This window comes from Leucopleurus acutus, assembly GCF_964270905.1.
Source record: "Leucopleurus acutus genome assembly, chromosome: 12".
Taxonomy (NCBI): Eukaryota; Metazoa; Chordata; class Mammalia; order Artiodactyla; family Delphinidae; genus Leucopleurus; species Leucopleurus acutus.
This window is the reverse complement of record NC_139154.1, coordinates 87,413,985-87,427,895: the sequence shown is the minus strand read 5'-3', so window position 1 is coordinate 87,427,895 and position 13,911 is coordinate 87,413,985. Positions and strand designations below refer to the sequence as shown.

The 13,911-nt window shown below is 40.5% G+C and overlaps 1 protein-coding gene across 1 annotated transcript; it reads right to left on the bottom strand.

Moving 5' to 3' along the window:
• Positions 1-3,533: 3,533 nt before the first annotated feature.
• Positions 3,534-11,927, bottom strand: SNRNP27 (small nuclear ribonucleoprotein U4/U6.U5 subunit 27). Its single transcript, XM_082852322.1, has 6 exons — positions 11,864-11,927; positions 10,745-10,865; positions 9,499-9,611; positions 8,606-8,685; positions 5,141-5,205; positions 3,534-4,174 (listed from the first exon to the last, which is right to left on the bottom strand). Exons 1-6 carry the CDS (start codon positions 11,895-11,897, stop codon positions 4,120-4,122), a joined length of 468 nt encoding a protein of 155 aa, XP_082708448.1. The 5' UTR covers positions 11,898-11,927; the 3' UTR covers positions 3,534-4,119.
• Between the last annotated feature and the right edge of the window lie 1,984 nt (positions 11,928-13,911).

Sequence of the window (13,911 nt, the reverse complement as noted above, 5' to 3'; positions counted from 1 at the left end):
TCAAATCACAACATACACTTTCAGTATCTTAAAATTGTGTGTCAATTATATCACAGTAAATCTGGGGAAAACAGTGGTTGGATTCAAAATACACTCTGATGTTAGAGCCAAAAGGATTTCTAATGAATCAGATGCGGGGCACAGGAGAAAGAGCGGAGTCAAGGATGACCCCCTAAGGATTTTGCTCTGAGCAAAGGTGTAAATGGAGAGGCCACTTGCTGAGATGGGGAAGCCTCAGAGAAGAAGACTGGGCAGGGAAATGAGAATTCAATTCATCTTAAATTTGAGCTGCCTAATAATCCAAGTGCATATACAAGCCTGGAATTCAGTAAAATGGTCAGGCTAGAAATATAAATTTGAGAGCCATGGCAGAAGACGTTTGAAGCTATGTGGATGGACGACTCACCAGAGGGAGATTGGAGAGTCCATGGATTGGGCCCTAGAACACTCTTAGCATTTAGATACTTAGAAGATTTGGCAAAACTTATGTCTTCTGAGAGGCAGTAGCCTGTTAGAGGAAGACAAGGATGCTCCATTTTTCTTATTCTTACAGAATCAGATGATCTGATGGATAAAAGTTCCTTCAAACCAAGACTTCTATTAAGATCAGAGGTGTCTTATCTCTGGATCTTTAAAGATTTCCTCCTGTTCCATTTCTTTGGTGTTAGCTTACGGAGAGTGAACCTATTGACCTACCGGGTATTCTCAGATTATTTCTTTACAAAGTATGCTGCCTTAAGGATCTCAAGTCAAATCTCTACTAAAACCACACTAACATGACAACCCAAAAACCTATCATCTGATTTTGGGCATATTATTTCATCCCAGAAGTTTTAGCTTCCCAATAAGACAACAATTGGGTCTCATTTCTTTAGATGTGCAAAAATGTGGTCAGGAAGTCCTTGTCATAGATAATTTACAGATAGACAGTATTTTGGAGGGTGGGGGTATGAGAATCTATTTAGCTTACCTGGCAAAAAGTCTAAGCAGAATAATCCACCTGCTCGGGGTAGTGACACTTGTGCAATGGGTACTACAAGTTGTGCAGCTGATGCAGCACATTTAAATATTTAAGTAATGAAGCCAGTAGGTAGTGTAAACATTAATCATTTCTGCCTCTAGGTCTGAATAGCCTCAGGTTTCTCATCTGGGAATGGAGATAATAGTACCTGCTCTATCTGATAAGGATTAAATGAACCAAGGTGCTCTGTACACTGTATTATGCAATGCAGTCATACTACTATTATTTTCTTTACAGGGAACTCATTTGCCAGGAAAGCTTTTAGAGACCTACAATAGGTGGTCAAATTTCAGATGCAGTATGGATTTAAAATCCAGCTAGACACTTGTAAAATCATGGACATATAAGAATAGTAATTACATCATTAAAAAAAAATAAATTTATTTATTTGTTTATTTTTGTCTGCATAGGGTCTTTGTTGCGGTGCGCGGGCTTCTCATTGTGGTGGCTTCTCTTGGCGTGGAGCACAGGCTCTAGGCACACAGGTTTCAGTAGTTGTGGCATGCGGGCTCAGTAGTTGTGGCTCATGGGCTCTAGAGTGCAGGCACAGTAGTTGTGGTGCACGGGCTTAGTTGCTCTGCGGCATGTGGGATCCTCCAGGACCAGGGCTCAAACCCGTGTCCCCTGCACTAGCAGGCAGATTCTTAACCACTGTGCCACCAGGGAAGTCCCCACATTATTTTTTTTTAATACCAAAAGATAAGAAACAACTTGAATGTCCAATTATAGTCCATCCTACAACGAACTATAATTGCTGCCCTTAAAAAATAAGGGGCAATATAAGAAACAATCTTAAGATGTAGTAGTAAATGAAAAAACAACAGGTGCAAAATAGTGTGTAGAGTTTGCTCAAATTTGAGTAATAATATACATATATATTATATGCTTGTGTATACATGGAATATCTCTGAAAGGATACACAATTACCTCATCACTATATACCCTTTGTGCTGTCTAAATTGTGTTCCATGTGTTTATATTACTTACTCAAAAAAATACAACACAAAATTTAAAATCTAGCCACAAAGCCTCAAATATCACTGAGATAGAAACAGAATAGGTAATAGTCATTATCTTCAATATAAAAAGAGCTTCCTTCAAATAAGAAAAAGAAAAGCTTGTCAAAAGACAAATGGACCCAAGGTCTGGAATTAGTATTAAACAAAAGAAATATACATGGCTAACACATTCTTAAAATGTTCACCTTCCTCAGAAATTAAACAAAACTAAATGCCATTATTTTAACCTTCAGAGTGGAAACTTAAGAAAAAACTACATTCAATACTGGTACATGTATATGAAATGGAAATGCTCATACTTCACTGGTGAGGGCCGCGGTGCAACTAAGCCTGCATGCCACAACTACAGAGCCCACATGCTCTGGAGCCGGTGAGCCACAACTAGAGAGAAGCCCATGCGCCACAACTAGAGAGAAGCCCACGCACCACAACTAGAGACCAGCCTGTGCACTGCAACGAAAGATCCTGCGTGCCACAACTAAGACCAGATGCAGCCAAAAAATAAAAATAAATATTAAAAAAAAGCCATAAAACATGCACACAAAGGGTAAAACATGCACCCTTTATCTCACCCAGCAATGCCACCTCCAAGAATGAAACATGAGGAAATAAGGCAACAAGTACAAAAAGATATGTGTAACAGGGATACTACTCACAGGTGTTGTGTTTTGGTTTGGTTTGGTTTTTTTTTTTGCCACACTGCATGGCATGGGCATGTGGGATCTTAGTTCCCCGACTAGGGATGCAACCTGTGCCTCCTGCATTAGAAGGCAGGGTCTTAACCACTGGACTGCTGGGGATGTCCTGGTGTTGTATTTTGGTTTTTTTTTTAACCCCTAAATAATCTACTCACAGCTTTAATTCTAATAGCAAATCATGGGAGGGAAGGCAATGTTCACCAATAAAGGATTAATTAATAAATTATGGTATCACTATAACCAACTAGCTATTAAAAGGTAAGTTTTCAAAGAATTTATACGAGCATTTAAAAAAATGTTCACAGTATGGGCTTCCCTGGTGGCGCAGTGGTTAAGAACCCACCTGCCAATGCAGGGGACACGGGTTTGAGCCCTGGTCTGGGAAGATCCCACATGCCGCGGAGCAGCTAAGCCCGTGCACCACAACTACTGAGCCTGCGCTCTAGAGCCCACAAGCCACGACTACTGAAGCCTGCGCGCCTAGAGCCCATGCTCTGCAACAAGAGAAGCCACCGCAATAAGAAGCCCGCGCGCTGCAACAGAGAGTAGCCCCAGCTCGCCGCAACTGGAGATAGCCCAAGTGCAGCAACAAAAACCCAATGCAGCCAAAAAAAAAAGTTCACAGTACACGGGAGTATAAAGATTAGTAAAAGAGAGCGGCATAAACATTCTGATCTCTTTGGGTAGGGGCAAGAAATACATACCCATAGGAGCCTGGAAACACATATACCAAAATATTAATATTCTGGTGGTAGATTATTGGCTGATTTTTGGCTTTTTCCCCCTACTTTCTGATTTCTTCCAAGTTTTTTTTTTTTAATTTTTAAAATAATAAGCATGTATTACTTTTCTATTGGGAAAAAATGGTATTTGGGGGGCAAAAAACACAGAAGATACAAAAATCCAGTTATCCTTTTTCATTCTTCTAATTTTTAAACTATAAAGAATCATGATATCTAAATCTATGTACGAAAAAAGAAAACGTGTAGGGAGATTCTTTTACCTAGTAATAAAAGTATCAAATACAAAAGGGTAAAAATATTGCTTTATTTGAGAAACTTACTTCCAAATTACTCTTATGTGTTTTAAAAAGTCATAAAGAGCATCCAAGAAGAAGACATATACAGTTTCCATAGGAATAAGGAAAAAAAAATGGGGTTGATGATTGCCCCAAATGAAATTTCCTAAAGGAAAAAAATGTAATATTTAACCTTTTTTTGAGGCAGGGTAAGTGAACTACACACATCATAAATAAACTTTTCTTACTTTACAAGGAGGAGGGACTGTGATCCTGTTTTTGATGCATATTAAATACAAAATACAAAATCCACTGTTCTCATCAAGATGAGGGGAAAAAAATCATTCTTCAATATTTCAATTCTCATGCAATGAAATCCAAAGGTCTGTTGAATCCACCCTTTCGATTCATGTACTGCCTATGATGAGAAAATTTATTGTCATTAAAAAAATTCTGGATTCGTCTTATAAAAGAACTAATCACTTGCTTCAGAAATTAAACCTATAAACCATTTTTAAAATGGCAGAGTCTAGGGCAAGAAGTATTCAAAGTTAAAATCCAAATAGAGGTACGGAAATATACTTTCAATATTATTTGGGAAGATTCTACAGACTTTAAAAAAATCAACTGCAAATCCATATTTATTTTAGGTAACACTAAACACCTAGCTAGTTTAAGGAAATAGAGAAGAGTTTCAAAATACATACCCATCAAGCAAATCTGATTTCACACTGTACTAGTTCTCCCCATAAGACCTTAATTGAAAGTAATTTTACAATGGACTGTTGATGATTCTGGTACTTTAACTCACAGCAGTCTCAAATCACACTATTCATATTCTAAATTAATTGGAATATTAGTCTTTTATCAGTGATAAATGTAGACAGAAAGGCAATGTTTTAAGATGTCTTGACTTTTCCATTCATTCAGTGAGATTTCAAGTATGGATTGGTTTGTTCTGTGGTATTAATAAAATATACCTATATTTAACAGAAGGATATTTACAGTTGAAATCCTTATACAATCAAGTTAGGTAAATAATTCAAGAGGAATCTATTTTAAAACCTATAATTATAATGAAATTAAAGCCTAAAGACTTAAGACTATGTTATTTTAAAGAAAGAACTACTTAGAGCCCTAAAATATTTAAGGCAACTACCCTTCTTTATAATAGTTACTAGTTCACATGTAAATGGGAAACTATTTTAACATACAAGAATATAAACAAGGAAGATTAAAACAAGGGACAATATGGAAACTATTAAAGTAAGGGACTGTTTGGAAAACTGCTACATTTCCTACAAACATCATTATCCCATAAAAAATTCTTTCCCAAGCATATAATTTATATTAGTTCAAACATAATAATGGCAGCTATGCATACCTATACTTCCTCTTCTGAGACACATTTATGGCATAGGCATTTACAGAGCCATCCACCTTTTTCCCCTGGAGAAAAGCAAGAAACAAAAAACAAAACACACACACAAACGAGCAAACAACACACCAGAGAAAGAACATATTATATGCCTTGATCAAAGAGCTGCATCCCACAGACCCTCTTAAATGGCAAGATTCATTTAAGCATGAGGTAGTCCAATGAGTGAAAGAATTTTCAGATCCTGATGATATCCCATGATCTCCCAAGCGTTATAACTCTCTGTTCACATTTTTTATAGTCACACATAAGCAAATAAACCAATATTCAAACCAACAAACACTCATGGTATATGTATTATATGCAAGACATACAGGGAAATTGGGTAGCAGAGCCTCACCTTTTCTGGTCAAAGAATTCTTCAAAACCAAATACAAGTTATGGATATTTTCTCTAGAAAAATCCATTCACAAAAACTTCACTTATGACCTTAACTGATGGCATTCTCAAATCAGTCACCATTCCTATCTAAATCCCATTTCTTACATAGGCCTTGAAGTTTTGATTTTTAAATCAAGAATCAGAATAACAGATGCTAATGTTGTATCACTTGTATCTCAGACTTTTTTTTTCAGTAATTCCTTTATGGGTCTTTTGATTCAACCTGTTCCCCTTTCTGTTCCTCATGCCTGAATTGTCTTCCTGACCCCCATCCAATCTTCAACCATCTGGTTCTTATGCATCCTTCAAGGCCCAATTCAAATGATCCAGCTGCCAGGAAGCACCCTCTTCTCTAACTCCCACAGAATGTTAACTGTGCTTTCCTCACAATACCCTGCATTTTCTACTCTGCATGATCATGATGTATAACATCATATACATGATGTTATTTCCCATCAGACTGCAAGCTCATATGGAGCTTGATGGAGGGATATGGCTGTGAGTGACCTTTGCAACTGTCACATCCTAGGCTACTGCACTTGCAGGTACTCAGAAAATGACTGTTAAATGTATGAACACTGCCAGTTAATGCCACCATGAGTGCATGTGCAGGAACACACACATAACCTCCCTCCCCTATTATTACACATGGGCGTGTACCCTGTTTAGCATACTTATTAGATATCTGTGTTAGGCCAAAAAAAAGGATTCCTATCCACTGGCATGCACAGGTGAGGTATATATTTGAAGGTGAGCTAAAACAAGTATATTTGGTCTTCCTTTTCTATTCCTGTTTTCACCGCATTTTGGGGGCCGGGGGAATACTGAGTAAATTACTTAAGGTGTATTATTTTAACCTCCCAAGAATAGGAGGTAGGCATGACTTGGAAAAAAAAGTAAATGATGTTAACCTTTTTACTAAGTTCAATTACTAAAGGCTTTCTGATTTTTGAAAACTATTTGCAGAGTTGTATATTATTAGCTCTCCTCTCATTTACATGCTGGAATAGAGAATTATCCATTAATAAGCATAGCCAAACTTTGAAACTTTCTAGAATGCTAAAATGGAAGGGAAAATAAGTGACTACGTTGGCATATGAAGAGGTTCCACCATAGATTAATGATGAAATATCACAAGATACACATTACTGAAAAATACAAATGAGCTGAGAGACTTTGTAACTGATAGTCATGAAGCCAACTGCATATGAATTAAATTAACATCCTTGTAGATGTCATTAAAAAAACAACTGACATCATTTGTTCTTGTGGTACTCCATAATTTTTATGGGATCTATAAATTCTCACTTAATTTCTCCTTTATACACAAACATTTAAAAGACTACATTTAAAAGTAGTGGCTCCATCTTTACATCTGATTCTCAGGAATTTCAAACATAATATCCGGTAACAGTAAAACCAAAAGAGAAAAGAATTCTAATAGTGAAGGTCCTTCACTATTCTAAAAACAATAAAATTTAGTTGTCTCATTTTGGAGATATTTTTATCCATATATTTACCCAATATATGTATTAATAAACCAGTTCACTCATAAAATGTTCTTTTGAATAACAAGTAAGGATTTGGTATATTCAGGAAAAAAACCTGAGACATAAACTGCATTAAATTCTAAAATGGGGTTCACATAACCATTTGTGAGAACAAGAGCGCATTCTTAATTTTCTCACCTCATAACAGTCATGCCTCTGGTACTCCTCTTAGGTCATACACTGTCATTTAAAAAAAATACATGGGAGCCCCACATAATCACATCAGTTAGAAAGAAACTCTTATAGCACCTGAGATTACCCCACTCCGTTCACAACTCAATGGAACACAAGATTAGGGGAAGTGGATTATTTTTGACAACTCTCCTCAAAAATTCCAACTTCAATTTGCAAAATTAAAAGGACTTAAAATTCTATAAAAGAGAGTTTTTAAAATATATTTTCTCTCTCTCCACACACACTCTCCCTGCCTATCCTTACTAGCTTCCTCTCTCTATCCTCCCTTCTCTCTTCATTCAATTTCCTCTCTCCCTCCATCTCCCCTTTGCTGTACTTCCCTATCTCCCTATCTCTCTCCGCCCTCCCTCTCTTCATCTCCTACTCCACAATCCCTCCCGCTTTTGCCTCCCCTACTTCCTTATTCTCTCCAGGATTATGGTCAGGGCTAGAGAGCATTCAAACTCCTGTCAACCCCTCTTCTGAGCTATGAGATATGCATGCAACTACGCAATGCCATCTTTATCTGGCAGTTGCGCTTCGTTCTGTTTCACAGCATTCCCCCTTCCTATAATCCTTTCTTTGGTTAACCCTATCAGCCTGACACTTCAGAGTCATCACTGACTACTCACCTCCATCCCACTACCACTAACTCTGGTTCTGAATGGTTCTCCATATTCCAGCCCCTCTTCTCAGTTCAGGCCTTCATCATCTTTCACTGCACGACGGCAGTTCTCTCAGCCTCCCATTTGTCCTCCATGAAGCCCCAGATCATCATTCTAAAACACACGTATGTTACTCCCTTGCTTAAAAACCACTGCTTCCTCTCATCACCTAAAGAATCAACCCTAAGTTCCTCAGCATGGCTAAGGATATCACAAGCCTTCTGCGATTTGCCTCCCACCTCTATTTCTAGCCTCATTCATAGCCACCAGCCCACCAACATGCTTTCACTAGTCACTGAATTTGAAATTCCCACAATACTCTATGCTCTTTAATGCCTACATGGCATTGTCATGAGCTTTTCCCCCTGCTTCAAATCATCGTCCTCCTCTTCTTTGTCTGATCACCTCTACTGGCCCTTTAAGATCTAACTCAAATATCCCAGGCAAACACTCCCTGAATTCCAATGGCAGCTCACCACTTCCTTCTCTTTGCTTTCAAATCCCTTCACACAGATAGTTACTGTCTTCTAACAAAAAACTTGTATCAGTGAAAGAAATTACAAGTGATAATAAAAGAATATGGAAAAATGGGACAGATCAGTTCAAATAAGAATACTTAACTGGCTACATGTTTTACTTACTTTTGTGGAGTCAAAGGAGGCAAATCCCATTAACTTCATCATTTCTATTTCTTCCTCTGTTTTGCCCTCCAAGTCTTCCTCTACAAAAATAAGTGACAAAATTTTAAACTCTATCATTCTATACATATAAAAAGAGAGGTGGCTTACCCGCAGAGAATACACTAAACAATTAGCTAAAGACTTGAGTTTAATGATAGAAATTCCTCAATTTGGATAGCATATAACTTAAGGGGCAAGGAAGGATTGCGCTCTCCTTCCTCCATCGTAAGAGACTGCTTAAAAGGACATGCTTGGGGGCTTCCCTGGTGGCACAGGGGATAGGAATCTGCCTGCCAATGCAGGGGACACAGGTTCGATCCCTGGTCCGGGAGGATCCCACATGCCGCGGAGCAACTAAGCCCGTGCACCACAACTACTGAGCCGGCACTCTAGAGCCTACAAGCCACAACTACTGAAGCCCACGTGCCTGGAGCCCGTGCTCCGCAACAAGAGAGGCCACCATAATAAGAAGCCCACGCACTGCAATGAAGGGTGGCCCCCACTTGGCAACGAAGACCCAACGCAGCAAAAAATAAATAAATAAATAAGTGTTTTTAAAATGACATGCTTGGAGCCTTTAGGAAGGACCACCTTTAATATCAGACAGAACACTAGTTTTGATGATACTTCCAAAATATAATATTCTCATGTTTTTAACTGTCCTTGTATCTAGAGCACCAGATAACCAGCAACTAAGGTACAACTAAAACAACATCTCAAAACTACATGCAATGAACACTATTAAAAACTTAATAGTTAAATGTTCAAAAATTATACTTTTATAATTTTATCATAACTGTAGTTATCTAAACATGGCTGTACTTTTCCTACAGTTATTTATCTAATAACATTACCAGTTATCTGACGTTCTTTGCTCTTTGTTTCTTTTGTTTCTTTCTTCTCCTCATCTCTTCTTTCTTTTAGTCGAGAAGGGGAAGGAGATGTGGATCTATGTCGTCTTGGGGATCTAAAATTTAATAAGTAAAAATGTCAGAAACAGAGACATACCTGGCCACTTGTGTTGATGAGCACAGATATACATGAGTGCCTGCAAGGTAAAGGCTGAACAAAAGCCAGGCTCTAGAGCACCAGGAATTTGTTCCCCAAAGCAGAATGAGGGAGAAGGTTCTGCCTAGGCTCTGACTGTTAGCAAAAAATTATTTATTGTTTAATCATCAGTTACACTCAGTATAGCTAGGGCAAAAAAATTTTCTGTAAGGCAGAAAAAAGCAACGAAACAAACGTGTCTGATGCTTATTAAGAATCAGAGTCCAAGGACTTCCCTGGCGGCGCATTGGTTAAGAATCCGCCTGCCAATGCAGGGGACACGGGATCGATCCCTGGGCCAGGAAGATCCCACATGCCATGGAGCAACTAAGCCCGTGCACCACAACTACTGAACCTGTGCTCTAGAGTCCGTGAGCCACAACTACTGACACCTGTGTGCCTAGAGCCGGTGCTCCGCAACAAGAGAAGCCATCACAATAAGAAGCCTGAATGCAGCAACAAAGACCAAACGCGGCCAAAAATAAATATATAAATTTATTAAAAAAAAAAAAAGAATCAGAGTCCACTTCTAAGATTCTTCCAAGATCTCACATTCTGTTTTTTTTTTTGCGGTACACGGGCCTCTCACTGTTGTGGCTTCTCCCGTTGCGGAGCACAGGCTCCGGACGCAGGCTCAGCGGCCATGGCCCACGGGCCCAGCCACTGTGCGGCATGTGGGATCTTCCCGGACCGGGGCACGAATCTGTGTCCCCTGCATCGGCAGGTGGACTCTCAACTACTGCGCCACCAGGGAAGCCCTCACATTCTTGATTATATACTTGAATAAATTATTATCACCAAAAGTAAATAAAAAGCAAGACAAAAATACAAAACACTTATTTCTTACTCTTGCTAAGTGCTTTTCATGTATTATTTCTCATTTACTCCTCACGGCAACTCTACTATGTGGAATGTTATCAACCCCATTTTATCAATGGGATAAAGTTCCCCTCATTTCATGAAATCATAAGTGCCTTTGTAAGTGATAACAACAGAGTCAAGCGCAGCGACTACAAAGCTGTGGTAAAACATCTGGTTATTTTCTGCACTTACCTGGAACGTCTTCTGTGCGGGGATCGAGAGCGGCTTCTTCTCCGGTCTCGCTCTCGGGACCGGGACCTTTCTCGGCGCCTGCGTTCTCTCTCTCGGGAGGTGGACCGGGACCGCCTACGCTCTAATATAAATACAAAATTGTAGAGCCGAAAATTACCTCCAACATCTACTGGATGCTGCGCCGACCAATAGTAATATAATGCGCGCCATTTCTAGATGTCACATTAAAAAAGTAAAAAAGACGCATGAAATTAATTTTAACAGTATAGATTTAACCCAGTATATCCAAACTATTAGCATTTCAACATGTGCTCATTATAAAAAAAAGGACACTTTATTCTTTTTTTTTTCCGCATTAAATCAAAGAAATCCGGTGTGTATTCGACTTCAACAGCAGCTCTCAATTCCGATTGAGAACATGTTAAGTGCTCAATAGCCCTTTGTGGCTCGAGGGCTCATTTAACTTTTAAGATCAACCCTGATTAGCTGAAGGTGATAAAAACTAACGAGGGGGCAGAATCGAGGGACTACCTGACATCTCTCCAAGTCCTGGCTTCTCTACCTCTCACTGCCCACTTCATGGGCCAGAAGACATTACGAGGTGAGCTTACGAGGTGAGCTCCCTGCACGCAAACTCCTAACCATCGATTTCCCTACTATAAACTGGGAAGGAAACCCTGAGCATTTAAGAACCTGGCGGTATCACATGCTGAGTGTTACGCAGTGTGGCATCAATTCTCACTTCAGTTTTTAAAGGTAAGCAATATTACCCCCAATGTCTAATTACGGGAACTCGGACGCAGGAAGGCTGAATGACTTGCAATCGGTCACCCAGAAATGAAGGGAACCGTGGCCTGACTCTACATTCCCCAGCCACAAGTACAACAAAAGTTACTGTATGAGGGTGACAAAGGGTCGGCGAAACCCCAACTTCGGAAAAAAACTGCCTTCAAATCCGAGGGCTGAAACGTGTAGGGCCCAGGTCTTCGTTCCCCATCCACCCCCTCTCTTCTCCTCCTAAGAAAAGATCCCCCCTCTCCGCGGCCCTAGGACTGGGAACAAAATGGGGGACGGGTCTTCGACCGAGCCCCAGACCCTCAGAACTGCTTCTGGACTCACCCCTTCGCGGGGACCGGCTGCGGCTGCGACCCATTCGGAGTCCTCCCCAACCTCACGCCGCCCCGGAAACGACTGTGCAACAACTTCCGGGAGGGCGGGGAACTGAGCTTTCCCTGCAGCCTGGGAAGCGTCGAAACGAGTCGCCAGGGTTCCGGCTTCTAAGGAAGGCGGGCGGTGGTGCGCTTGCGCAGAATGACGCGGCCCAGGCCCGATGCCCCCCTCTTCCGAGCCCGGAGTTTTCGCTGAGAGTAGAGTTATCCTGTCTGCTCTTTCAACCCCCGTTTCGAGGTGGCTTTCCCATCTTCTTTGTCCATGGTGGGCGTTAAAATGTGTTGCCTGATGTTATTATAGAAATGTCTGGAAAAAGCCATATATAAACCACCCTAATACAGTTCTTATTCCTCCCCACCCCCCATTTTTCTTTCCGACTGTCTTGTCCACATGCATAAAATATTTCATACCAAACCAATTGTAAACACAGCATACGCAAATAGTTTTAAGTCCACCCGGGGAAGAACTAGGGTGGGTCAGGAGGCAGAGGGGGAAAGGGGAAATAAAGTATGGTTGAGAGCTTTTATTGAGTTTTGTGGGAGGGAATAGCAGAGGCTGGGAAGCAGGCTAAGTAGGTTTAAGACTGACTAGTTTGAATAATTACAGCGGGCCTTGGGATTTAGGGGCTGTCCAGAGCTGTTGTTACCTGGCCCTGGGGTCATTATGGCAGAGGAAAAATGCCTTGGCTTGTGAGCTCGATAAAGGAGGTGGTTGGAGAGTACGGGCTTTCCCCTGGCTGGTTTGCATATGAAAGGCACACTCAGAAGGGGAGTCTTTTGCTATCTCTAGAAATTAGCTAGCCCTGGGAAGGGCAGTCTCAGCAAGGCCCCAGATGTCAAAACAGCAGAAAATGAAAGAAATAAAGGCATGATTAATACAATTATTCACACAAATGTTTATTGCACACCTATGTGTTTCATTGATTTAATCAATGAAAAAAACAACTCTGCTCTTGAGTAGCTTGCAGTCCAGTGAGGGATACAGTGTCAAGATGCACTGAGAGGAGCAGAACAAGATATTATGAGTGCACATAAAGTGGGTACCTAACTGGTTTGAGGGGAAAGCTTCTCAAGAAAAGTTTCCAGGAGGAAATGATGTCCAAACGAGACCTTAGGGATGAGTAGAAATTAGCCAGGTCAAATGGGGTGATTTCTGTGGTGTGGACAGGTGGAAGAGATTGTCTGGGCAAAGGAGACTGCATATGCCAGGGCAAGAGGCAAGGGAGCAGACAGGCTAAAAGTAGAGAACTAAAGAAGTATGGCAGCCACCTAGGCAGCAAGGAGTGAAATGTACAGACAAGACTAGAAACCTTGTAAGCTATGGTAGAGTTATCCTGAGGCAAAAGCAATAGCCTTTGAAGGGCTTTGAGGACCAGAGGGAATCCCATTTGCGTTTATTCAGAGAACACTTTGGGTAACTGGAGACTTGACTACAGGGGGAGAACACCTAGGGAGGATGGTACAATAATCTAGATTGGAAACTCCAGTGGCCTGTACTAGAGTGTTACCAGTAGGTAAGGTGAAAAGTGGCTGAATTTGAGAAGTAATCGATAAAACTGGAAAAACTTGATTTTTGGAGGCAGAGAATGATAGAATTTTAGATTCAACAATGACATCCAGGTTTCTGGTTTGTGCAACTGGGTAGATGGTAGCATCATTTGCTAAGGTACATAATGTAAGTTTTGGGTAAAGACCATATGTTCAGATCTTGGACATACTAATCCGAGGTGCCATTCTGAACATCCAAAAGGAGATGCCAACTAGATGTGTTATCTGGAGCTTGGAAGAGAGATCTAGGCTGATTTTTTGATTCCAAAAAAAGGAATCATCAGAACATAGATGTTCATTTGAAGCCATGAGAGTGCATGAAACCACCCCGGGGAGGCTGAGAGAAAAGGGCCTGGAGACAGCTAGAGGAAGAACCCCAAAATGAGACTAAGGGGGAGCCAGAGAAAGAGAAGGAAAACCCATTGAGTGTGAGGTCAGAGAAGTTTTAAG